Here is a 26,447-nt window from a genome sequence, read left to right on the forward strand (position 1 = left end):
CACAAAAACCTAATGAATCAGCTAACTCATATTAATTGGTCATTGTATTCATGCTCGGCTAGGACAATTATATCAATTAGCACAAAATGCACAGATACCCATAGTACATTTGCATGAGAATTTACCAAATTTGAAGTTCCCTTTTTACCAGTATTCGAATGATTTGTCATATGCAAATGATATGAGCTCATAAATACAATGAATGAAAATGCATCTCATATCTTTGGCTTTGGCATAACGGCATAAACATGCATTTTATATGCATCTCGATTGATTCCAATGGAAACTTTGTTGAGTTTTGTCTTTTTATGGGATGCACATTAACAATAATGTCGCGCTTAGCATGTGACATTCAAAAACTCTGATGGGAATTTGGTAGCATTATTGATAACCAAATGCCTTGAAATATTATTCCCAATATATGCAAATGCATTGCCATCTAATTAAGTCATGATTGAGCTTTTATCAGCTAGTGCAACTGTGCGACACCTTGATAACTTCCAATTTGAAATTAAACTACTGCTGCTTCCGATGCATTTCAAATTCGTATCGCATGCCAAAGCCGTTATTATTAACGTGTGTCGTCGATAACTGTGATATCGAAAATGCAGTCATCAACGTGCTGTTATCGCACGACATCCACACTCGATAGTATCGATACAATAGCAACAATTTGGTACTCAACCGATACCGACGGCTGCTGCTGCCTGCAGAAGAAGAAAATAAACCAAACAAACAGCGAAAAATGTTGCAACAAAATATTTTAGATCAACTTAAACAATTTATAGAAACAGTTAGCAGTGACCACAGCAATCCACAGTCGCTAACAAAGCCCTCACTCATCAAAGTTGCGTAAGTATTGCATTTGTAAACATGCCACACACACTTTTCTCACGATGCATTCGATTTCACGCCATGCTGCTGCAGTTTGGGCTTTCTCGATGAGTTGCCGGCGACGCGCGACATTGTCTTCGATTACTTCGGCATTCTGGCCGAGATCGGTGTGCAGCTGTATGTATCGCCCGAGATGATGGACCAAAAGACGGGCATGCCCGTCTCACAAATCAAACAAGGCGGCAATCGGCAACAACAAATGCGCGCCGAGGAGTACGAAAGTTTCAACATGGTGAAGACATCGTTGCAGAATCTGGTGTGGAAGGGCCCGCCAGCCTGGTCGCCACTTATAGCCAACTGGAGCCTGGAGCTGGTGGCCAAGCTGTCGGATAAATACACCCAGCGTCGCATGACCATCACAGCCAGCTGCAATTATTGGCTGGAATGCAGTGCAATGCATGGATTGCTCACACTGATCAACAGTTGCTTTCGCAAGCTGAGCAATGCGGAGGCGGAATCGTGTGTGGAAACGATGCTCAATGCATTCCATCGCTATCCAATGACGTTTGATTGGATTGTCGCCAGATTAGGAGGCTGTTTTCCTCACAAGATCATTATGCAGATATTGCAGTGTGGCATCAAGCGTTTTGCGGAGGATTATCGCTGTCATTTGGACTCGGAGGCGGGCATTTTGGACTACATGACTTCTTGTCACGAGCAGCAGTTGTGTGCAGCATTTCGCGAGATGTTGAAAGACGGTTTGGCGCCCAAGAAGCCACTCGATGTGGCCATTGTGCCGTTTCTTCTGATAACCACCAATTACTCCGATGCCATACTGCAGAGTTTGGTCAACGTGTTCATAGAGATATGTAAGTATTTAGTACAGCTGTATTTGTAGTTTGTTAATCTTTATTTTCGGCTTGCAGTCACCGATGAGATGTGCGATGCCATTGTGCAGAAAGCGCCGCTTTGGCTGAGCAATAAAATGTTTGCAGACATGCAGCCATCTCTGAACAACGCTGTGCTGCGTCTCAACCAGCATGGTGCCAAGTTGCTGCTGATGGTCTCACGCATGGCCGAGAAGTACACTTGGTGTCAGGATTTTCTCGACACGTCAATGCAAGAATTGGAGCAGTGGGTGCTCAATATGCGCAACTTTCCGCTGCTTGTTGACTTGGCCTTTGAAGAGACAAAGTATATGCTGTGGAAAAGCTGTCTCAGCACGAATATATTGGAACAGCAGACGGCAGTGCGACTGCTCTTGGTTGTCTGTAAGTTACTGGGCTTTAAATTATATAAACATAATAATATAACTAGAGAATTTGCTTTACAGCCTCACAGCATCCGCATATCTATTATCAAACCATATCAGAATTGCTGCGCAAATCGTATGCCCAGAATCCAAGCACAATTGGTGCGCTAATGCGCTTGCTGGGCGGCCAGAGTGGTGTGCTCAACTTTCCTAGCATTACGAAGGGTTTCAAAATGGTGCTGGAAGACATAACGTTGCAGGAACAGGTGAACAATCGCTTGCTCGTGGAGCCAGGCACGCCAACCGAGGCATACAACACGTTCTACAACCTCAACATATTGACCAAGTGAGTGCAACTAATAATAGTAATGATGTTATAATCAATTTGATGTCTTCAAACAGAATGCAAAAGAAGAATCACTTTCCACACGTTAAGCCGCAGCTGTTGACACAATCGTTGAACGAATGCCTGCCCAAGATTATACAAATACTCGACTGCACCATTCAGAAGCTAGTGCTCAAAATGGACAAGGATGCAGCTGAGCACAGTGCGGAGAAATTCAAATTGCAGCAGGCCAATAATAACAACAACAATAATGGCTACAGTATTGATGGCATAAAGCGAGCCAAGCTCGACTCAGCCACAGATGACGAAGCCAGAGACGCAGCACGCATGCGTTTGGCCCATCAAATCGTTGACCTGTTGAACAACATTGAAGCTGGAGCCCGAGCGAATGTGCTACGCACTCCGTTGGTGCTTAAGCTGGCCGTGCTGAGCGTTAAGTACTTCTTTGTGGGTCTCACAGAGCAGAGTAAGTGCTTCAAGTTGATTTATATTCAACTAACTAATGAAATTTCGTTTCAGCTGTTATTCGTCGAGCTGCAGCTGCTCATCGTGCCTATGCACTGCTGCAACGTCAGTGCACAGCGCGTAAAATAGCGCGCACTGTTTGTCTGCGTGAGCTGGTGGAGAGCGCACTCTTCTATCATGGCCACTTGTTGGGCCAGCTGGAGGAGTATGAACTGGATGAACTGAAGATACCCGAACACGAGCTGCTCATTCTACAGAATTTACACACCAACTCGGGCACCAACTCGAATCGTTCTGTGCTGCATTCAGGCATCATTGGACGTGGCCTGAGGCCGGTGTTGCCCACCAACGAAAGAAGCTGCGATGCAGAGAAGCAAGCTTTGTATCTAAAGGCGCTCAATGCGTGCTGCACAGATCTGGTAATAGTTACGCTCTTTTAAATCAGTTCAATTCTAAACTAATCCTGTTCATTATATTTTCAGGACAAACCCAACAATGTCGAAGGTTACTCCTTGGTCTCGTTGACACTGGTCGAACTGGTTTCAACGGATGTGATGTACAATGGATTGCCCTTTCCGGACGAGGAGTTCACTCGCGTCACCATGGAGCGGGACATGCAAATACGTCGTGCCTTTATTACCTCACCCGTGCTTTGGGCAGTGCTCGGCTTGATAGCCACACACAGACCCGCCTTGTGCTACTCCTCCGTATTGCTGCGAGCGCTGTGCGCCACCTGCTTGCATCACTGGCGTGGCAAGAATGGTAAGCGTAATTTGTACTTTCCGATTACTTTCATCGACAATTGTTATCTCTTTTTGTAGTCAACAAATTCCAGCCTACGGCAGCCAACGATGAGCTCATGCTGTGCACCAAAAAACTGCTGCAGCTGCTGGCCATGAGTCAACTGATACCGCCTCCACTTGCAAACCTGCACACGATCATCGAGCACTTCGAAGCGCCAGAAGTAAGTTATCGCTCTCCTCTGCTTGATCGATTTTTAATGATGTTCTCTTTACAGATTGCATTGCTGCTGCGCGAGTGCATTTGGAATTATTTGAAGGATCATGTGCCCTCGCCTGCGCTCTTCCATGTGGACAACAATGGTCTGCACTGGCGCAACACAAGCCAGGCCAAGGTGGCGCCTCAATACGTGGACACGCTGCGTCAACTGATGCAGAAGAAGCTGAGCAAATTGGGACCTCACTATCATCAGATGTTCATCATGAGCGATCTGCATGTTGCACAGCCAAATCCAACAGCAATAGCAGCGACAACAACAACAGCAGCAACATCATCAGAGCAGCCAACAAACACAGCAATAGCCAAAGCCAGCATTGAGGTTGTCGAGTTGGAGTAATAGACAATTAGTTAGCTATTTAGTTAAGCATAGAGTAAAGTGTGTGTGTGAAGTGTGTGATTGGATTATATATATATGTGTGTGTGTGTATTTTTGTATTTTGTACTTGATGCGTTTAAATTTCAGACTCTGTTTTTGTCGGAGCACACAAGAATAAACAGCAAAGCATTCATTCAATATGCGATGCAATTTAGATATTCTCAATTTTTGTATACTTCAGTGGTTCTCATTTTATTAATCTCATAAACAAATCCATTGCAAATACTGTCCAGCAGCAGCGCCTGTAAATTTGCATTTGAATTCCAAGCCAATTTAAAAAAGCCAACAATGAGTTGAATTTGTTTTTTTGTTTTTCGACGCGCAATTTACTTTAACGGATCTTTGCTAATTGCAATTATTCAACGTGATTTCTTGTTTGTTCTTTACATTTAATACATATCAACGATCTAATAACTCTCTTTCTCGCTCTCTTCGTTCCTCCCACATTATAATCATTCATATAATACACGGTATTGTCACTTGGATTTTTAACTTGCATTCTGCTGTCCGCTCGCTTTCAAAGCTAACTCGACTTTTTAATAACTTTCTTTTCTCTAATTCTTTTTTTTTGTTGTATGGGATCTTTCAATGTGTTTGTTTTTTTGTCTCTTCAGCTTAATAAATACTTGGCGAACGTAAGACAACAAAAATAATTAAAACGAAAACAAAAATAAACCAAAAAGTTGCTCACAATTTGTTAACAAAGTTATTACTTTTCCATATTACTCTAGTAACTAGTTTTTTCGGGGGTGCGGGTGCGGGTGCTGGAGATGTCGCCTACGATGTCCGGCAATGGCTCAATTTGATGCAGGATACAATTTTCTTGGCGCGTCTCTTAATCGCCGAACCCTTTTTCTTCACCCTCGTCTCCTCCAGCGAGCCATTGGCCAAGCCAGCCTCCGCAGCAGCCTCAGCGCTTGTCGATGGCTCATACAAATGGCACGCGGCATTGGCAGCAGCCGATTTGCGAATCTCTGCAGCCGCCGATGCTGCACGTCGCGCCAACTCCTCTGCAAGAATAGAGATAGTAAATGAATGTATATTTCGAATTGTATATTTCGAATGTAAACCTACGATTGACATCGTGTTCGGTGAAGTAGACATCTTCCTGATCCTGTTCGTTACCATAGTGATAGGCTTCCAGGTAAGGCAGTACTGAGGAACGTCCGTATTTGTCGCCCTTGAGTGGAGGAATGGGTATCGGTGGGCCAGTCACCGCTGGAGCGGACAGGAACCAACTGCAAAGGGAAAGCAAAAGTTAAGAATTTTGTACGTGAAGTATTTATAAGCTATATAGTAAACAATACAATGATTATATTTCACTTTTCTATACTAATTTATACAACGATTAAGATTAGTTTGATGAAGTTAATAGATCATAGCTAAGTCTATAATTTTTAAGCAAATGAATTGATAGGACCCCAATAAGGAAGCTTATATGTTCTATACTACTTAAGGATTTGAAGTAATTTCTTATTATCCTAATAATAATTTATACTTGAGTTATATTTGTTAAACATTATTAGTAGAACTCAAAAGGAATCATTATTCACGATTTAAATAAAACTCAAAAATAAATTATTATTAATCTGCAAAACTTTTCTATACTACTTAAGGATTTCAACTAATTTCTTATAAAAATAATAATAATTTATACTTGAGTTGCCATTTATAATCATTAATAGGTGGTAGAATCCATAAACAATCGTTATTTATGATTGAAATAAGACTCAAGAATAAGTTATTATTATAATTATAAGGAATTAGTTCAAATCTTTGATTAATGGGATCATAATCTGTCAAAATGTTCCATGTTTTTCGATTTTTTCATTTTCCAAAATTTTTCCGATTTTTACATTTTTTCATTTTCCAAAATTTTCCCGATTTTTACATTTTCTCATTTTCCAAAAAATGTTGTTCCTCAACTACTAATTCTTATTTCTATTCTAACTATGAGGAATCATTACTTCTCTTTAAATACTTACGCATCTTGGCGTATCTGCTGTAGTGAGAGCCTCGCACTGGGATCTGCTTGGAGCATGCCCAGTATTAGATTGGCAAAAGCGGCATCCAGTTCATAAAGCCAGTCGGGTGCCACCCACTGACTGCGTCCGATGTTCTCGAGCAGTCGATAGATGTTGTCGCCCTCGAAAGGATACAAACCCGTCGCCAGATTATATCTGCAAAGTAGAATCAAGAGTTAATCCGAGGATTAAACTGTATGGAAGCTCATAACTTACAGTGTGACGCCGCTGCTCCAGATGTCCACCTTGAAACCGGCAAACGTTTCATGGCCATTGGCAATTTCAGGTGGCTGAAACGCCGGCGATCCTTGGCCCGTGGTGCAGGTGTCATCTGGCGCAAACAGATCCAGCTGCTCGGCCACACCGAAATCGGATATCTTGAGCGTCTGATCCAGGGTCAGCAGTAGATTGCCCGGTTTGATGTCCTTGTGAATGATGCGACAACTGTGCAAATGCTCCAGCCCGTTGACGAGCTGCTGGAAATAGGTGTGCGCCTGATACAATGGCATCTTCTTGTCGGGCGCATGATCGAGCATCTCCTGCAAGCCTCCAATGCAGTACTCCATGACCAAGTACATCTTTTGCTTCTCATCGTTGTAGAGCACATCGACCAGCTGCACCACATTCTTGTGCTTCAGCTGCTTCAGCAAGTGAATCTCACGCGTCACATTCTGTTCTCCATTTGGAATGCGACGCAGCTTGCGTTTGGTCAGAATTTTCACGGCCAGCCGGCAAAGATTCTCCGAGTTCATGGCCTCCTTCACCTTGCCGTAGGAACCTTCGCCGAGCACATCGCCCATCACATATTTGTCGACCATCTTGATGTTTTTCTTCTTCTGTTGATAGATAATGTCCTGGCTGTCGACGCGATTGAAGAACATGTTGCCAATGTCCAACGTCACGCGATCCAATGTATCGATTTCATCGTCATCCAGCCAGGTGACCTGCGGATGCTCCACCGGCTCGTGATAATGTGCTCCACCAATGGCAGCCTCCAGATCCATGTCGGCGCTCTTGCCACCGCCTCCGCCGCCGCCTCCACCGCCATTGAGCTCCACGAACGCCTCGTCCGCTTCGGATGGGGCGTCGAAGTGAAAATTTTTATTTGTTAACAAAACTGTAATTTCATCATCGGCAGCCAAGTCGACGTCGTGCTGCTGCTCACCACCGCCTCCGCCCGCTGTTGCTTTAACTTGTGCCTCCATTGCATGTGTTGTGCTGGTCACAGTAACAGTCATTTGGATGCTGCCCGCTGCTGCTGCTGTCGCCGCTGCTGCTGCTGATCGACACGCTATTTGTGTACACACACTTATTATACTATATATCAACAACGTAAACGGCGCTCCGTTGCTCCGCTCTCGCTCTCTCCTTGCTTTGCTGCTACTGCTGCTGCTGCCAGAGAACTAGAACATTGCATAAACCTTCGAACTGCCCAACAGCGCGAACAGTTCACATTTCTTGTTGGGCGGAATGCTGCTGCTGCGCCTGATGCTGCTGCGGTTCGTTGTATCCAGATTACGGCAGCAATGTTTACTTCGATGCGTTCGTTGCTTGCTTTTTATGCTGCAAATTTTTGTATGTTTACTTTAAGACTGAATATGTTGTTTTTTTTTTGTGTGTATGTCAATTGTTGATATAATATCGATATTCACGATATTTTCCCTTTTGCACGTAGCCGTATTCCCGTTCAATATCATTTAATTTCGACAGCTTCATCGATAACAAATAACAGCTGTTTGTTGCGATAGCTTTTGTGGCACTGCGATCATTCCAGTATCGCAAGCATTTGTTATCGAAAAGTAAAAGAATGCAATTCCCTTTTCGAAATAAACAATAAAACAAATATATAAAATTATAATACAACTAAAATTTATTTTTGTGTGTCACTTTTAATTTTCATTCAAAAGGCGACCCGATAGCAATTGTTAAAAGTGAATTAATATATCGATGTTGCTTAAGGCATCACTGACACAATTTATCGGGCAGGCATAAAACATTGTTATTAGTTGATATATTTTGTTTTGTAAATATTAGAGAAGTTAATGCAAGTCATGGCAACGCAAATTACAACAAAACAGCGCCTGGAGCGGCTAATGACTGCTAAAAAAGATCTGGAAGCACAAATCAGTCGCAATGGCGAAATATTGGCAGCGGTAAATATGCACAACAATAATATAAATGTCGACTCAGGACAGCATTAATTGAAGTTCCATAAGTCAAAGTGCTAAAATTTATAATACTTTATGGTTTCCTACTTAAAATGTCTTTCTACTCTTTGCAGAACGATAATGTGGGCATGAATGGCCCTCTGATTGACTCCGAGGGTTATCCTCGCAACGACATAGATGTTTACCAAGTGCGCCAAGCGCGTCAGACAATTATCTGCTTGCAAAACGATCACAAGGAACTCATGAATCAAATACAGGATCAGCTGAATAAATATCACGCTGAGATAGCCACCACAGACCCAGAGCTGGTGAATCGGGCCTCTGCCCTGGAACTGAATGAAGACAACGAAAGAGGAACTGGTGGAGCTGTTTTGAGTTCTGTGGATTCACGCGTTTTAGTTATTGTCAATCTAGTTAGTCCCAACTCGCCGGCAGAAGCAGCAGTCAGTATTGAGATATATATAACTGTGGTCACCAATTATTAATTGCCTTATTTACAGGGTCTCCATGTGGGTGATAGAATACTGCGATTTGGCTCTATTAATGGCAACAACTTTAAGGACAATCTCGCTCAAATTGGTGAAGTAGTGCGTAATATGCAAAACCAAAATGTCCAGCTGAAGATTAAGCGGGAGGAGCAGATACTGGACTTGGTTCTAGTACCCAAGACATGGACAGGACGTGGCTTGTTGGGCTGTAATATTGTGTTGCCGCCAGAGCAAATGGAGCATTAGCATTTACGTAGACTTAGACTTTCTTTTATGCGCATGTAAAATTACGCACGAAATAATTTTAAAGAAGATTACTTTAACAGTCAGATGTAATTGATTTCAATGGATAGCTTGTGGCCTGAATAATCATCGAAGCTGAGCCAATTTGTGTTTTCAAAGTGGCAGCAACGGTTGCCGGCTAACTGTGTCATGGCAGGGCATCAAAGTAAACAGGTCAATTGCAGTCAACAGCATTTTAAAAGTAGTTCAAATCTTTAAAAATTCAAAAGCAGCGTTTAAATAAGTGGAAAGTCTCATTCGAATGCGCGCCTTTTGAAAAAGCTTTGGCAAGTTGGCATGCCATATGGAGTGTTACCAGCAGGCAATCGTTGGTGGTTTGGTATTTTGGTATATTTTAGAAATTTGCAGCCGCACCAAATATAGTTAAAAAAAAAAAACAATTCAAAAGAAAGCTTTTTTTAAATGGCAACTGTACTAATTTAAATTTAAAATTTATTAAAGGAAAAATAATGATTTATATTTACATTGCTTGCCTTCAAAAATGTAATCCATATATAAAGCCAGTGCTTAAAAAAGTTCCACAATCATCGATAGCGATGTTTCTCCATCTCTAGTCGGGATGCTCACGACCCTAACGGATCCAGCAGCCTGTCGTCCTTTGTGCGCCGTTGCCGTGCCAGTTGAGAAATACAATCGAAAGTGCGTGCATCATCTTTGCGAACAGCGGAAGCAGAGTCGTGCCAAAAGCGAATTTCAGAAAAAAAGAGATGAAATTATTGTAGTGAAAATTTGTGCACTTGTGGACAAAAAAGTGAAGAGAGCTAATGACAAAATAACACAAGAATGCGCCAACGAGATTGCTGCAAAAATACAGCATCTAATTTGTCGCCCCAAATCTAATTAACGCGTATGTGTTGTGTAATGTTGAAATACAAAAGTTTGCTATTTCTCTTCAATTTTTTTTTTCTTCTTGTTTGCTTGATGCTCTCGTGTAAATTCCTTTTTTGCGAGCACGTTTGGTTGGGGAGTGGGACGAATTAGGCGCATACATCAGACAGTTAACGAGACGACAACCACAGGACAACGACGACGACGATGATGATGATGATGCTGCTGCTGCTGATGATGATGATGATGATGCTTTTGTATGTAGATAGTGTCACAGTCACAGTCATTGCCAGTGAGGAGTGCACAGCAAATGTCAACGACAAGAAGAAACTCGGGAGGCTGCGCGATTACAAATACAAATACGAATACAAATACGAATACAATTACACAGTTGCGATTGCGATTGCGGGTGGCGCAACAAATAATGTGGTGAAGAAAAGGAATAGAAAAAAACGCGAAGAATGGAAAAATACGAATATGGCATAGGGAAACTAGCAAAAAGTTAACTAAGGGCAGCAAAGATGGTGACGGGGGGTGAGGGGGATGACTGGGGGCGACTGCAGCAACATTTCGACACAGAGTTCCGCAATCCGCAAAACTTCAGTTCTGTTGTGGCATCCTCAAAGTGAAGAAACCACCCTCTCGCAGTTCCAATAAATTATCAAAAAAAAAAGCCAGCATGTGTTTGTGTGTGTGTGTGTGTGTGTGTGTGTGTGTGTGAGACTGTCTCTCTGCCTGCCTTCTGTGTGTGATGTACGCTTGAACGCGCAATGTTAACGTACTGAAGACAGCTTGAGACGCGCGCACACACACAAACACACGCATACACACACACACTCACACACATGGACACAGTGAGTTAAATTCATATACAAATACTGGAAGCATGAATAATTCAATGGCACTGCAATGCTGCCTGCTTGTTAGCCAAATTGAAAAGCAAGGGGCCAAGCTAAGCTAAGCAAAAAAAAACATAGTACGCTGTGCCTTTAAATTTGCGTACAAAAGCGCCAACTGCATGCGGACACAATTGAGCTGTCTTTTCTTTTCTTCTCCCCTCCACATTTTTGATACCCGTTAGCCGTAGTGTAGATGGGTATGCAACAAGCAGAAGGATAAAAGCTCAGTGCTAAAAAGTATGCAATGTTTTTTTTTAAAACAGCATCAACTGCTATCCGAGAGTATAAGAGGTAGATCTATCGAAGTTGGTGGTAATAATCTTTTTGATTGAAGGCCAATTTGTTTAGTGATACATTTTATATTAGCTCACGTTGCTGCCTTATATTTGAGTGGCTTTTTACATTTTATTTTGAAGTATATGATGTATGTTTATATGTCACAGTTACTCTATTTTATAACTTATACTAGTGTGAACAAAAATTTGGTTATGAATGGCTTACTTGCTTATTTATTTATGATAATTATATGTAGCTTTTTCGAAGTCGAGTTTAATAGTCTTCTTGCTAAAAACAGACGCTGCAAAACGCAGCACTCGAAAGTATGCAATACTTTTTTTGATCAGCATCAATAGAAGTGTCCTGCTTTCTGTCTGGCCGTATGAACATCTTTAGGAATCTCAGTAAATAAAGCTGATAGAGGAATCAAAGTTAGTGGTATTAAACTTAAATGTTAAAGACAGATTTTGTTTATGGTAATATGGCTTATGCTTCATGAAATTCAGTTTAAAATTTTCTTAAGACGTTTATTATACAATTTATTTTTTGACTTTTTATGACGATGCTACTCACTATAGTTATCGGGTATCTCAGAGTCGTCTGTAGCTTTCATACTTGTTTTCTTGCTGTTGTTGGCACTTTTCATCTCATTATTTGGTTAAGTTGCGCGTGGCGTGTCCCTTTGCCAGCTCCCAGCTCTCTGCAGTCCGTATGTGTTTTGTTTGTTAATAATTCACGATATAACGTTACCGCCAAATCTGGAAATTGCTTACAGGTTTACACATTTTGGCCCACATTTGGCTGCCAACGAAATGAAAAAAAATCTTGGCGCTTACAAATGAATATTTCATTTTGTAGCCAATTTAATGCAAACACACACACACACACATACTTACGTAGTGTGTAGAACATATGTTTTGGGCGAGAGCTGTGTCATGTTCAGTGAGTCCTTGTGGCGTGGTTTTGCTGGTTTTTGCCTTTTGACGATGACAGATTGGGCATTATGCATCATTAGTCCCAAGGATGTGGCCAATGTGGAATGTAGAATGTGTCGAATGTGCTCACGCTATTTTTAGCCATAAAAGCTAATTTATGTCACTTTAAATCCTTTACTACCCCGCAGGATGCGTGCTGCTGCAGCAGCGTAAATGCGGCCGAAGGACATTGCAGCGAAAACTACTACGAAATGCCGCCATGTATGAGTGTGATTGGGTTAGTCGTCCACCACAGCAGCAGCAGCGGCAACGACAGCAGCAAGAAGAGCCTTGAATGTGCTGATGCCAGTTTCAGAAGGAGCACAGAGGCAAACTGATGAAGCAGCAGCAGAGCATGAGTCTGACTACAATGATGATGATGATGAGGACGACGCTGATGATGATGATGATGCAGTTACAAATGCAGCAGCATTGCTATAAATAACACAAGGACTTGTGGAAGGGCGGCATCGACAACGGCAACGGCAACGACAACGGCAATGGCATCGCATAAAGTGTGACAGAAATAGTAAATGCAACGTGCGAGAGTACAAAGTACATTTGCAAGTGTGACTAAAATTAAAATATACATGTGTATGTGTATCATATTTAATGCAATTGCACTCTCAAGTGCAACGACGACGACGCAAGTGACAACAACTAACTGAATTTGTCAGGTAATTGCCCTGTGCGCCAAAAAGTAGGCAACAAAAAACGAATAAAACGAAACTCAAGCTAAACGACACACACACAAAGACACCGCAAGTGAATAGACTGTGTGTGTGAAAGAGAGAGAGAGTGCTAGTGGCAAGTGGCCAAGGTGTCGAGTGTCGAGTGGTTTCTCTGTTTGCCCCGCGTGTGCGTTGCTGTGCTTAACCTGATTTAGAAAAGTTTGTCCTTTTAACGCGAGAAACGCGACGAACGGAGCACACACACACACCACAACACACACCACACAATGTACATATGGAAGTGTGGAGCAATAGCAGGATTAGCAGCAACCGCAAGAGAAGACGCCGACGTCAGAGAAAGCAGCAGCAGAAACAGCAGCAGGACGAACCGAGTATAGTGAATGGAATGCATGTGTTTATAACCAATAACCTCGCCTAAATGAAGCATGAAGAAACAAAATGTGCGCACGATATCCCCCTGATCGTGTGTACATTTACATATTTGCTAGTGGGTGCCGCCGTCTTTGATGCCCTCGAATCGGAGACGGAGAAGCGGCGTTGGGAGGCTTTGCAAGGTTTGCCATTGAAACATTTCTTCAATAAACCAGATTATTATTATTATCCACTTATCCACTATTCACTATTCATTGCAGCTGTCGAGGACATGATAATACGCAAATACAATATATCACAAGAAGATTTTAAAGTCATGGAGACGGTGGTACTCAAATCGGAGCCACACAAGGCCGGCCAGCAATGGAAGTTCACTGGCGCATTCTATTATGCAACGACAGTGCTAACCACAATTGGTATAATTCTTTTGAATTATGATTTAGAGAATAGCATCTACCAGCATATTTAACTGTATTCTATTTTAGAAATATTACTTATTCTTTTACTCTTTTGTAAACTCTTTATGTTATGAGTCAGCATCTAAGTTTACACATTTTAAGTTTAATTTAGGCAACAGTTTCCTAGCCAGTTCATAAGTTTATATAACTCCAAGCTACTCTTATTTTATTTCTGAATTATAGTACATTATTTGTAACTAAACTCTGCTACATTTACATACTACTACTTTTTTGTTTATTAATTTTTACAAAATTAATCAAGTCAGCATCTAAGTTTACACATTTTATATTTGATTTAAGAGACAATTTCCTAGACAATTCTTAATTTTATGGTATGCGAAGCTACTCTTAATTTCAATAGTTTTATTTTTGTCTTAATCCTATTATAATATTGGGAATTACTTTATTTCTAACTAACATAACATATATTGCTACATTAATCCACAACTACTTTTGTTATTTATATATTTAAGAAGTTAATCATCTTAGAATCAAAGGTTACATATTTTAATTTTGTTTTAAGCTACAATTTCCTAGACTATTTATAAGTTTATAGTATTCCAAGTTACTCTAAATTTCAATAGTTATAGTTTTAACTTAATTGAATCCTTCTGTCACATTGTGAATTATAATAATTTGCTTTATTCTAACTGATACATTTTCCTTTTACTACTTTTGTTATATTATATTTGAATCTAAGATTATACATTTTAAAACTGATTTACTCTTAAATTTCCTAGCCAATTTATAAGACTGTAGAATTTCAAATTACTCTCAATACAATTAGTTTTAGTATTGTCTTCATTGAATCCTTTTTTTCCTGAATACAATCTTCTTTATTTAGCTTTTACTATTTATAATATGATAATTTTAAAAGTATTTTGATTTAAATTTATTAATTTATAAACATATAATACTCTAAATTTCCATTTTTTATTACCCTTTACTATTTTAAAAAAGCATTTGTAATCCCAATGAGTATTTACATAGAAAACATTTCAAGATTTTATGGATGTGTGTTGACATAGTACAGATTTTATGGTGTATTTGACGAGTTTGTGTAATTAAGAAGTGACCTATAAAATGTCGAATAATGACAATTTTTCAGGCTATGGACACTCGACGCCAACCACCCGCGGAGGGAAACTGTTTACAATGTGCTATGCCATTGTTGGGATACCCTTGGGCCTCGTCATGTTTCAGAGCATCGGAGAAAGAGTGAATAGACTGAGCAGGTGAGTGTTCCTCTCCCTCGTTCCCTTCCTCCTCTATCCATTTGCCATCAACTAATCACTTTCGGTATGTTTGCAGTTATGTTATCAAAGCGGTGCGGACATCGCTGCGCTGCAAACGAACAGTTGCCTCCGAGGTGGACCTTATATGCGTTGTCACGACGCTCAGTTCACTGACGATAGCAGGTGGTGCTGCGGCCTTTTCAAGATTTGAGGGCTGGAGCTACTTTGATTCAGTATATTACTGTTTTATTACTTTAACCACAATAGGTGAGTATCTAAAGAATATCCAAAGAAGTTCTAACTAAATGGAAACCTCTTTCTCTCCTCACAGGCTTTGGCGATATGGTAGCTTTACAGAAAGACAATGCGCTAAATAGGAAACCCGAATACGTTATGTTCGCACTGATATTCATACTATTCGGACTGGCAATTGTTGCCGCCTCACTGAACTTGTTAGTACTTAGGTTTGTTACAATGAATACCGAGGATGAGAGACGTGACGAGGCCCAGGCCATGCAGGTGAGTTTCCGTCCAACGCTTTTAAGATTCTCTTTCCTCATTTTATCTGTAGACTGTTGCGGACTGTTCCGAATGTTTTCTCGTACTTTATATAATTCAAATTTATCCTGTTGGACCTCTAGTAACAATTTACTCGTAAAACCTTAAGCTTATAATCAATTTTAGTCTCACTGCGCCTTCCAATTCCTAACTGACATACGTATATATTATATCTTTTAACTGAAGATCGCATTACTTTCATATTTGAAATTCTTTAACATTTCGACTTTGCTTAATCATTTTTCCAAACTTTTGCTTATAGTAAATCGTACAAATAAAATAAAAGAAATCATTTCGAAAGCTTATTTGTTTATTAACTATTTGCTTGTTCCAAACTTGTTGCACATTTTTTTACAATTACAATTTAATCGAGCACCTTCTGTTTTTTCTTCATTCGATATTTGCAAATTTTGTACAAAAAAACAAATTTGAATTAATTAATTTATTTATTAAATTCATGCAGTCAGTGAAATACGATGAAGACTTTAATCAAGAATCGAAATCAAATCAAATCAAATATATATATATTTTGTATCTTTTTTGGCATACTTTTTCGGTTGCTTTTGACTTAACAAAATATGAAAAACAAATGCAAACGCGCGTGCTTAGTTTATGACCAAGTCCACTTTATGGACCAATGAGGTGATTGCGGTTTTATTGAGCTTATTCAAAATACTATATTACATTTGACCAACTACTACTACTACTACTAATCTATCAATAACTAGTCCAACCAATAAACCAATCAACAACTTGCACCACACAACACAACAAAATATACACACACACAAGACACACACTTTCTTCACTTTCCATTCAGCAAACAAAACACGCGGAATATTAAATACTTGAACTAATCAAATCTCGTATGCGATATTACAGGCACTTCAAGTGGCTGTCAAACTGGAGGGCGATGTGATAACATCCAATGGTTCCATACTGAGCGGCTACGAGGGACACGACGGCCAATCTCTCAACGGCACAAACACATCCTCAATGTGCTCCTGTCGTTGCATCTGCCTCAATGGAGGAAACCGGCATAAAAAGTATGTAATCCCAGCACTTTCATTTAGATCTACTCTTGAGCATCTCAGATAAAGTCCCAAGACTGTGCATGGGCCAATTAGCGTTGCCTTTTGTCTCACAGTCTGTGTGAGTGTGTGTTTGTGTGTCTGCTTCCTGCTCTCAGGATGCGGCATAACTAAGAACGTGTTGAGACATGCACAAAAATAATCTGTGAAAGGTGGAAGGGTGTGTAAAGGAAGGTGAATTTGAAGACTTATATTTTAAAGAAAATTGGATAATTCAAGGAAGGTGAATTGAAGAAAGTTACAGACTGATATTCATTTTAATAAAGGAAAATAGTATCATTTTCAAAATATGAAAATACTATACTAAAAATAACCAAATGGTATGTTTGGTATATCGATATAGTACACCAATCAAAATATACTATAAAGCACAATGTGCCAGATTGTCGGACAAAGCAACTCAGACCCCTAGTAAGTAGGCGTTTTGCCCAAGTATTTCTTTAATAACTTCCACAATTTTTATCTGATCGCAACCAAATTTTCAGGAATTACTACTACAACTTATTGTATAGAAAATGGTAGCTCTAGCTTTAAAATAATGCTTAAAATTTGAAGTGGGCGTGGCAAAAATTTGAAACAAACGATTGCAAACATAACAAATGCTGTCGAAAAAAAATAGCTCTATCTCTTATAGTCTCTGAGATCTAGGTGTACGGACGGACGGACAGACACAAACGGACATACGGACATAATCGTCTCGGCTGTTGACGCTGATCAAGAATATATATTTTATAGGGTCGGAATGCCTCCTTCTACCTGTCTCCAAAGTAAACCCTTCTACCTATGGGTAACGTATAAATGAAGTTACAAAAGAACTAGATATGGAAGCATATGAAGCAAAAGAAATGATCTTAAAATATAAAAGAGTAATAGTAATTAATGATATAGAAAATGGTATAAGTAAAGGAAATAATCTTAAAATATGTAAACAACTTAAAAGAAAATGGATAACCTGAGAAAAGAAGTAAAAGAATAGAATAATAGAAAAAAGTTTGAAAAGGTCTCCAAATAAACCCTTTTAACTAAATGTTATAGATATAATCTTATAATTTTTTAATATATATATTTTAATATGTTTATTAAGTGAAGAATCTGTACAACTTAATAAGTACCTTAACAACACAGATATAGTAAACGAACATTTAACCAAAAGTCAATACAAAGTATGAGGGTTATATATAATATATAATCTTATAATAAACTGAAGAATGATATGAATTTTAAAATATTTAATGAATCTTGTAAATATAATCTAATAATAGTTACAGTATATAGTATTATAAAGAATGTTCTTAAGAAATATTCAGTTAACATCATCTTTGTTTTATTTGCCAGTTTTAATCTGTGGATTTGCCTTAACTCTGAGAGTAGACACAAGAATGCGAGCAGTGACCATGTTGCAGAGTAAGCAGCACTCTCTACTAGTAGTTTCTTATGAGTTCTATCTATATAAATATAACATTATTTATAATCATTATTTCATGTGCTCCACAGGCAGCAATACAAGATGCGGCGATCGCCGACGCACATAAGACACTTGCTGCCAGAAGTTGTGCCGATGCAGGATCTGAACTACGATACGCAGAGCATGCATACGATTGGAGCACTCAATGGCAGCGGGATCATGAGCGGCAGTCACATGGGCATCGGTCTGGATGTTGTCGATGATACGGGAAATCGATCGCCGATTAAACCGCAGCCGCATCCACAGAAGCTGCTCAAACGCAATGTATCGCTTTTATCATTTCGTATTTAGGAGGAACGAACAACGACTCTTGTAGTAGATGCCCCCTCCACAACACACACACACATACAACCACACACTCACACAACCATGAAAAAGGACTTGCAAATTAAAGTGATAAACTAATCTACAATACATAAACTAATGGGAATACTTGAAACTGAAAACTGAAGCGATTAGCGATTATTTGAATTGAGATTCGGATCTTGCGATCTTATAAAATCTACAATATATTTATGTGCATTTACAATGTAAAGTTACGCCGCATAAATATCGAAGAAGGGAAGGAGAAGCTAGTAGCAAGCATTATAGAGATACTACTATACTATACTATACTTAGATATCTAGACCTACACACAACAAATACACCTAAACATTACTGAATTAGGGCACTATCAAATTGATCTAAACCACTGCCATTTCCGAGCGATAGAAACAAGACACCACACACTCTATATACATACATATATCGAACTCTTCTATATATCGTATAGCATACATATAACCAAACTATTTAAACAGGAACTGCCTTTCCATGGGGCTATCTCTTCCACTTCCACATAGAGGACATGCCAATCCAGTTGAAACTAAATAGATTCGATCGATATAACAAGAACAACTTAATTCTGTAAATACCTAAGTAAATGCTTAATCATTTTATTAGTACATAATCCATTTTATTATGCATTTGTATTTCTTATGATTATGATATTAGTTTAAACATATTAAACATACATTTACTATGTATATAACATAATATAAACTAGTTTGTAGAAGCATCTAAAACGCCAAAACAAAAACAACAACAACTTGTGCTTATCAAGTGCTCAATTGTCTCCGCAGAGTGCCAAAAAAACATATTTACATAGGAGTAGGGGATACTGAGGACCCACTCAGTCCTACAGATATCGCATCCTAGACCCTAACCCAAATCCTCAATCGCATTTAGGCCAAGTAAAAGAAAAGCAAAACTAAAATCAAACCGAAAAACAAAACAAAATTCCATTTGGTTTATTTCTTATTTGATAGATAACATAACATAATTAATAAAATTTGCAAATTGAGAAAGTGAGAATGAAATTCTTCCAGTTATAGATTAATTTCCAGGTATTTTGCTCACTCGTTAGATAACAAACCCGATTATATATAGAGTATATAATATGTCCTTATGTGCTTTGTAAATAGATTTAAATTACTTTAAACAAATATTGTTAATACCGAAAGCAGAGTTACGAAGCATAGTTATGTATTTAATTCTGTATTGATGACAAATAGCGTACGAGACTTTTTAATATTTGCAAACATTTATTTCAAATTTTCAGTAGTTATCGTATCCGTATGTGTTTAAACAATTTCAATTTCAAAAAAGAAAACAAATATGAAATTTAGCTACTCAATTCTAAAAATGATAAAACAAAACAAATTGTAATTTTAATTCACAAAACAAATAAAGCGAAACAATTTCAGTAAGACTTTGTAATATACATTTCGAGTATATTCAAAATCGAGAATAAAATCGATCCCAGAGTTTTTCTTATCGATGTGGAGTATGGAAATAAAACAACAGTTCTCTTTACATTATTTTTAAATGTTTTCATTCAGTTTTTATTGAAGTAGACCTTTTTATATAGACAAAATGTGATATTTTGGTTTAAACAGTTTTTGATAGGCAAGAATTCAAATTGCCCGGATTGCAAAAGATATTATAAGCTATGGACAATTTTCGACCTTTTAAGTTTGTTTGTGTTTGTCTGTCTTCTTATTTGTTTTGGAATCGAATCTCTGGTATTCAACATGAAAATACATTCGGGATTGCGATTCCATTTCAATGTCAAAGAAATGCCTAAACATAATTTTTAAATATTAAAAAAATGTTCACTATGCCTGGTAGTGGATTAAAAAATGTTCAAAGTTTGCCTTCATTATTCTTTGCACTTGCTAGCAATAGCTTTCCTGATGTTTTAGGGTTCGGCTTTGCTGCAGCAAGGAATTATTTTGGTGGATTAGGTGTCTGTATATGTTGGGTTTTCTAGAGTAAATTGTCGAAATCTAAAATCATATTTATATTATTATAATGGGACAGCTAACTAATCTAATCGTCCATGCTTTCGTTGTTGCGATCCGGTGAGGCATTTCCATTCTTTGCCGATGCTGAGCGTGAACGAGAACGCGAACGGGGATTTGTTGTCAGCTGATGCCGAGCGATCGCTGAGAGGGAGAAAAGAAGAGAATTTGCCATTAATTATTATTGATTATTCACAATTTGGGTTACACCAAGCAGACACGACGCTCTGCGTGCATCATGTGCATATATCCAAAGAAAATCAAAGAAAGCACGAAAAGAAAGCACAAAACACGAATAAAGAAAGCCAAATCACGAGACTAATCAAATTATCAACTTACCGTGAACGCGAATCGTGGCGATCTGACTTGGAGCGAGTACGAGATCGCGACTCACGCTTTGAGTTCGAGCGTGTGCGGGAGTGAGAGTCGCGCTTAGGCGAGCGGGAGCGAGTGCGAGAGCGGGACTTTGACTTTGACTTGGACACATCACGAGATTTGCTGCAAAACAGATAAACGTTAATAAAATGATCTTAATGTGATGCTTCAATCTCCCAACTTACTTTGAAAAACGCGAGCGTGAGCGGGAACGCGACTTGACTGGCGACTTTGATTTGGAGCGACCACCGCGTGACTTGGATCGGCTGCGCGACTTGGAACGCGAGTGCGACGAACGACGAGAGCGAGAACGCCTGCGGGAGCGAGAACGTGAGCGAGAGCTAGATGAACGGGAACGTCCACGTCCACCACCGCCGCCGCCGCCACCTCCGCCGCTGCGTCCGCCACGACGATCCTCGACCAAATGAATGCGACGTCCATTCAACTCGGTGTCATCCAGCTTCTCAATGGCTGTCTTCATGTCCGACAAAGAGGCAAACTCAACCACGCTGTAATAGAAAGTAGAATTTAGTTACGATTCTAGTTGAATAGGAAGTGATGAATAGTAGGTTTCTAGAGGTAGAGTTAACCTACAATTCGTCACTTCTAGAGGTAAAGAATCCGACTATAAATGCAGTTTACTTACCCTTCGTTGCGACGCTGCTTGTGGGCATCAGCATAGGTGACTTCGCCAGCCTGGCGCATGTAATCTTTCAGGTCCTGCAGAAAGCGCACAAACAAGGAAAAATGACATATATAGAATTAGTAAATGGAAACAACTTAAACATCAAGTTATATGATACTCTGGTAGGCAAAACAAATACAACGTGCAGACGCAGACCAAGTCAAGCAAGTTGGAATACATTTCAATCCGATCTGGAACTCGCAGTCAGTCAGTAGTGGAATGGTAATCAAGCGCAATTTGCTAAATAGCTGGACGAGAGGCCATCTCTCCTAACCAAAGCTCTGTCCCTGTGTGAAGCCTCTCTGATCGATCGCTCGCCTGCCTAATGGAAACCTCTCTGGCTCTCTCTCGCTCTCTCGAGTGTGTTGGGTTGGTTGGGGGGGGGGAGTGAAGGAAGAAGTGCAAGTGCCAGCGCCGCTTTTGCCACACAGATATATAGAGAGCCCCATCCAGAGTTCGGATGAATTATTCGTGATTGCTTGCTTGGTGTGTTGCTTTTTGGTCTGCACGCGGTACAAAAACGTAAGCATAATATAATTATACATAAACATTCATATATAGATATATAGACACTTTTTAACAATATTTTTTTTGGTTTGTTTCTTGATCAAAATGATAATAAAAAACGAAAAGTTGTAATTGAGTTCTTACTTAATGCGCTTTCAGAGAGAGGACACACACATCTTTATCAACACCGAGAGCAAGTTTTGTCTGTCTGCCTAGTTACACTGTCGGCCAATGTGGGGGGGGAGAAGACCGCACAAGAAATAGCACACGAGCGGTTGCTGCATTAGCGATATTGATAGCTCCACACATCTACATCTCAACTTATGGTTATTGGTCAGCAGTAGCTCAGTAGCTCAGAGGAGGAGTAGGAGGAGCAGGCCCGGTCAGGCCAGGCGAGGCCATCAAACATCAACCATCATCAACCAGATGAGCAACAAATGCTTTTTAGCCAGGAAATACTTTTTCACACAGTAGCGTCATCATTTTGTTTTGTTTTAGTTATGGTATAAATATTGCATATTGGAAAATGTAATGTGTATTGGTAACATTTTTATATGTTGTTGTTGTTTTGATGTTTGTTTCTTAATCGATATCGATTCGATGTCGCGGGACCCACAAAAAGCGCACACAGTCAGAAGAAACAGTCGCCAGGAGCACACACCAGGGATTTGTGGGAGTGTGATGAGAGCGTGCGTGAGAGGCGAACGTGCGACAACCCAGTGTCAGTCAATGGAGTAGCAATTGGCAGTGGCAGTTTAGCAGAGCAGTACAACGGGCACAGCACAGCACAGCACTCAAACCGGACGGCGGGCGGAGGGCAGTCAACCGTCAACCAGGCGGCGCGGCATCTCTTCCCACGGCCTCGATTTAATTGTAAACTGTAAAAATAAGAAATATCTTTTTGGGGCAGGGCGGCCCGCCTCTGAGGCAGCTTCATCTCGACGACGATGGCTCGGCTCTGGTGCGACGACGTTGCTCCAAAAGAGACTCCTCTCAAGTATCTCTCTCTCTAGTCTCTCTAGTCGGGCAGTCAGGCAAAGGGGGGAACCACCGGAGAGAGTATATTCTCTGCTCTCTGCCTAACCCGAAGATCGATCACAAGCGAAATGTACGCGGTTACAAGAGTCGTCAGCCAGCATCACGATCATCATCACATCATCATTGCATGTCATCAATGGTCGTCTACATCATCATTACATCACAATCATCATCGTATATCGCATCGCATCGCATCTGCTTCTAAAACTGTTTCAAAGCTTCTCTCCCTCTGTCTCTCTGTATGTCCCTCTCTTTGTCTGTCATTCGACCTTCGACCTTCGACCTCTCAAAACTCTCACACAATCGCTCGCTATAAGGAATTTGACAATTCTTTATAAAATTTGATTTTGTTTGTGGTTAAATTGTGAATGCTTAAACATTTTAAATACCTAAGCAAGGGCAAGGCAAAGGGGGGAGCGGCGTTTGCGTTTGCTATGGCCCAAATCAATCATCAATGTTTTGGTCATCAGTTGTGTGTTCATTTTTTTTGCTTTGGATGACGAGGCTTCGACACTTCGACGATGACGATGGCGACAGCGACAGCGCGACAGCGACAGCGCGTTGACCACAAATGGGCAAGTGGTTTCTTATAATTCATTTTGTATGTTAGTGTTTCGGTATTATAACCCAAAGCGATGATCAGACACAATGATAACGTGGGAGATGCTGTCAGGCGTCGAGATTCTCTATATATGGTTAAGTGCGTGTTTTTTGGTCTCTGATTTAGTTTTTATTCTTTCTGTTCATTTTTTCTTTTTGGCATTTCCTTCTCTTTGTTTCGCAAAACTAGTTGTTGCCCCTCTTCAGCTGGTAGCTGGCAAGTACAAGACACATGACGAAGTATTTGGCTGGGCTGGCATATGCATATCATTATCGGTTATCTGTTATCGGATATCGCTTATCGATTTGTCAGCTCGGTATTTGGTATATACTGCCTGCTTGGCCTGTATATTTTCTTTGTACATATTTGTCACTCTCTTCTAAGCTCTGTCTGGACGACGGTTCAGTTCATTCAGTAACAGACACCCATCAAACTCTTTTTGTGTGGTTGGTGTGAAAAAAACAATTGTTGGGATTGCACCGATCAGTACCAGAGTTTTAAAACGTACATATTTTTTTTTTTTTGCATTGTTTTGCTTGATTGCTTAAGGCTAGGTTCAACTGTACAGCTTATATAGTAATAAATATATATAACTAGATAGAATATAGTTGGCGAAATTGAAAAACCAATGATGAGTTCAATTTTATCATTAATAATCTCTAGTCAAATACATCATTAGTTTTTCAACTGCGATAAGTAAAAAATAAAAAGTAAAGGAAACTAAATATGGGGGAATAATAATCGTTGTGGGATCAACACCAGCTTTGGAAGTGGAATTCAAAATAAAGAAAAAAGGTGCAACAAGGGGAATATTTTAGAGACAGAGATTAGCGCACAAATCTGTCGCCCAATTACAGTTAAGAGGAAGTCGGAATAGTTTTGTTAATTATTATATAGTATTAAGCTACACTACGCTACGAGCCTCTCTCGATATGTTTTTGTAAATAAAAAAGAAAAAGAGTTCTTTGGACTTACCTGCCAGCTAACGCGGCTGGACAAATTCTCCACAATCAAACGATACTCAGTGCGCAATGGCGGTCCATAGCGGGAGGATGATCTGGAATTTTTGTTTCTGGTGAATAATTTAATGAATTTTAAATTAGTATTGACACTGCGCTGCTGCTCAAAAAAGTTATATATATGTATGTGGTTGGTGTACAGAATAAAAATGCTGTACAAATAAATTAAATTACTAAAGTGAGCAAAACGGAAGACAAAAGGACGAAGAACGTGGGACGGGTTGTTATTATTATTATAATAGTTATTGTACATATTCGCAAAATTAATATATCGTGCAGTGTATGATTAAATAATAAATATTATTTGGAAATTAGCAAAAACGAAAAAAAAAAAATTAAACAGAATGTTATATTAACATATATATAATTATCAACAGCATGTCAGTGTCTTTTTTTAAAAGCAATTAAATCTAATTCTATTTAAATTACATTCCCTCCCCTCTTAGACTTTGGGTCGAGTTTTCATTATCTGACACATAAGCACTATGTGGCCCATCAATAAAAACAAAAGATTGAGATCAGTGAAATTTCGAGTGTTATGTTGCCACTAGTTACCGAAAATGTTGCCACATTTTTCGCATTCGCAATTTAAAACGTGTCAATTGAAAACTAAATGAATTTTGTTATTTGAGAAATTTCTATGTAGAATTTAAAAATGTAGACCTAAAAATTTCTCAGATTATCCCCATATTCAAGGGTCTAGTGCAGGGCAAGTTACTTAACATTTTGAAATAAGCAACTAGCTAGCATATAGTAAAAAAAAAACAACAATTTGCAATCACTGCCGCTGCGCTGCTGTGTTGGCTGTACTTACTTATCATTATAGCGTCCGCCGCCGCCGCGTCGCCCGCCGTAGCGATCGTCATAGCGGTCTCGATTACTGCCGCGCGCTGTGCCTCTGGCGGGTTCAACAACCACACTGTGTGTGTAAAAAGCGTGCATTTTAATAATTTTGTCTTCGCTATGTGGGCTATTAATAAAAAACACTTACCGTTCCCCTAGTAATTCCTTCCCGTTTAGTTCGTAGACGGCATCGTCTGCGTCACGATAATCTTCAAATTCCTGTCACGCAACAAATTCAAGTAATTAGTCATTTAAACTATCGATTTATCGAGCCCTATTCTCTACTTACCACGAAGCCATAGCCGTTCTTGATGAGTATATCACGAGTGCGGCCGTAGCCCTTAAAGAAGCGCTCCAAATCGCGCTCACGAACTCCGTACGGCAAACCGCCCACATAAACGCGTGATCCAACCATATTTGTTGATGCTGTTTGCTGTAATGAGCGTTGTAAATTATCTTAAAACTCGTCACTAACTATTTTGGTTTTGCTATGAAAATATTACATGCGCATACAAACACACATGCATGTACTTGAGTATGTATGCGCAGAGTTTATTTATTTGTCTGTATTTGCCAAGATGGCGACTTTGCCGATGTCAACGTTGTCTACCGGGTAGAGAACTTTTCACCGACTTATTTAAGTAAAATTCGCACTATTTAATGTTGTTATTTATTGTTATTTTATAAAACACTAGTACACATACCGTTTACGGAAAAGTATTTAACACAAATATTTAATTTGCTCGATTAGAACTCTCCGCTTTTTAATTTTTTTTCACGCACCGCAAGCCTCACGAAAAATAATGCAAACTCAACCTCAACGCAATTTCTACGGAAATGACACTGAACTCTAAACTGCTTTGCCGCTCAATGTGGCGTCGACAGTACAGCAAAATCGATTACACTGCCCTG

The 26,447-nt window shown here is 39.6% G+C and overlaps 5 protein-coding genes across 6 annotated transcripts; 3 read left to right on the forward strand and 2 right to left on the reverse strand.

The window, feature by feature from the left end:
* Positions 1–669: 669 nt before the first annotated feature.
* On the forward strand, positions 670–4,453 carry LOC133838166 (integrator complex subunit 5). The gene is made up of 9 exons (XM_062269163.1): positions 670–852; positions 928–1,703; positions 1,761–2,105; positions 2,168–2,432; positions 2,489–2,898; positions 2,952–3,316; positions 3,380–3,659; positions 3,719–3,861; positions 3,916–4,453. Exons 1-9 carry the CDS (start codon positions 746–748, stop codon positions 4,252–4,254), a joined length of 3,030 nt encoding a protein of 1,009 aa, XP_062125147.1. The 5' UTR covers positions 670–745; the 3' UTR covers positions 4,255–4,453.
* A 138-nt stretch (positions 4,454–4,591) lies between these two features.
* Positions 4,592–8,148, reverse strand: LOC133838167 (serine/threonine-protein kinase STK11). Of its 2 annotated transcripts, none has more exons than XR_009893918.1 (5): positions 6,534–8,148; positions 6,279–6,473; positions 5,368–5,531; positions 4,985–5,303; positions 4,592–4,918 (listed from the first exon to the last, which is right to left on the reverse strand). XR_009893918.1 is itself a non-coding variant. In XM_062269164.1 (5 exons), the coding sequence occupies exons 2-5, from the start codon at positions 7,553–7,555 to the stop codon at positions 5,071–5,073; spliced, it is 1,614 nt and encodes a 537-aa protein (XP_062125148.1). In that variant the 5' UTR covers positions 7,556–7,880; positions 7,970–8,120; the 3' UTR covers positions 4,592–5,070. The 2 variants fall into 2 exon arrangements, 1 of the variants encoding a protein (XP_062125148.1); XM_062269164.1 differs by having other exon boundaries at positions 4,592–5,303; positions 6,534–7,880; positions 7,970–8,120.
* Positions 8,149–8,208: 60 nt separating this feature from the next.
* On the forward strand, positions 8,209–13,288 carry LOC133838171 (26S proteasome non-ATPase regulatory subunit 9). The gene is made up of 4 exons (XM_062269168.1): positions 8,209–8,470; positions 8,599–8,928; positions 8,986–10,123; positions 12,403–13,288. The coding sequence occupies exons 1-3, from the start codon at positions 8,360–8,362 to the stop codon at positions 9,217–9,219; spliced, it is 675 nt and encodes a 224-aa protein (XP_062125152.1). The 5' UTR covers positions 8,209–8,359; the 3' UTR covers positions 9,220–10,123; positions 12,403–13,288.
* A 79-nt stretch (positions 13,289–13,367) lies between these two features.
* LOC133838168 (two pore potassium channel protein sup-9) lies at positions 13,368–20,294 on the forward strand. The gene is given in 9 exon segments (XM_062269165.1): positions 13,368–13,400; positions 13,403–13,499; positions 13,578–13,733; positions 14,884–15,010; positions 15,087–15,277; positions 15,342–15,529; positions 16,451–16,614; positions 18,031–18,063; positions 18,154–20,294. Coding segments are annotated over 9 exon segments (1,248 nt in total). The 5' UTR covers positions 13,368–13,370; the 3' UTR covers positions 18,416–20,294.
* Positions 19,971–26,400, reverse strand: LOC133838170 (serine-arginine protein 55). Its single transcript, XM_062269167.1, is given in 10 exon segments — positions 19,971–20,579; positions 20,581–20,611; positions 20,807–20,965; positions 21,028–21,351; positions 21,489–21,562; positions 24,649–24,730; positions 25,507–25,611; positions 25,684–25,754; positions 25,825–25,968; positions 26,240–26,400. Coding segments are annotated over 9 exon segments (1,056 nt in total). The 5' UTR covers positions 25,951–25,968; positions 26,240–26,400; the 3' UTR covers positions 19,971–20,495.
* Positions 26,401–26,447: the final 47 nt, after the last annotated feature.

The sequence above is a fragment of the Drosophila sulfurigaster genome, chromosome 2R, assembly GCF_023558435.1.
Source record: "Drosophila sulfurigaster albostrigata strain 15112-1811.04 chromosome 2R, ASM2355843v2, whole genome shotgun sequence".
Lineage (NCBI taxonomy): Eukaryota > Metazoa > Arthropoda > Insecta > Diptera > Drosophilidae > Drosophila > Drosophila sulfurigaster.

Coding starts and splice junctions, on each gene's coding strand:
- LOC133838166 (XM_062269163.1), top strand. CDS start 746: ATGTTGCAACAAAATATTTTAGATCAACTTAAACAATTTATAGAAACA. Junction 3,317..3,379: donor ATGCGTGCTGCACAGATCTG/GTAATAGTTACG, acceptor TTATATTTTCAG/GACAAACCCAACAATGTCGA. Junction 3,862..3,915: donor AGCACTTCGAAGCGCCAGAA/GTAAGTTATCGC, acceptor TTCTCTTTACAG/ATTGCATTGCTGCTGCGCGA.
- LOC133838167 (XM_062269164.1), bottom strand. CDS start 7,555: ATGACTGTTACTGTGACCAGCACAACACATGCAATGGAGGCACAAGTT. Junction 5,532..6,278: donor CAGCAGATACGCCAAGATGC/GTAAGTATTTAA, acceptor TTCCCTTTGCAG/TTGGTTCCTGTCCGCTCCAG. Junction 5,304..5,367: donor CACCGAACACGATGTCAATC/GTAGGTTTACAT, acceptor CTATTCTTGCAG/AGGAGTTGGCGCGACGTGCA.
- LOC133838171 (XM_062269168.1), top strand. CDS start 8,360: ATGCAAGTCATGGCAACGCAAATTACAACAAAACAGCGCCTGGAGCGG. Junction 8,471..8,598: donor ATGGCGAAATATTGGCAGCG/GTAAATATGCAC, acceptor TACTCTTTGCAG/AACGATAATGTGGGCATGAA. Junction 8,929..8,985: donor ACTCGCCGGCAGAAGCAGCA/GTCAGTATTGAG, acceptor CCTTATTTACAG/GGTCTCCATGTGGGTGATAG.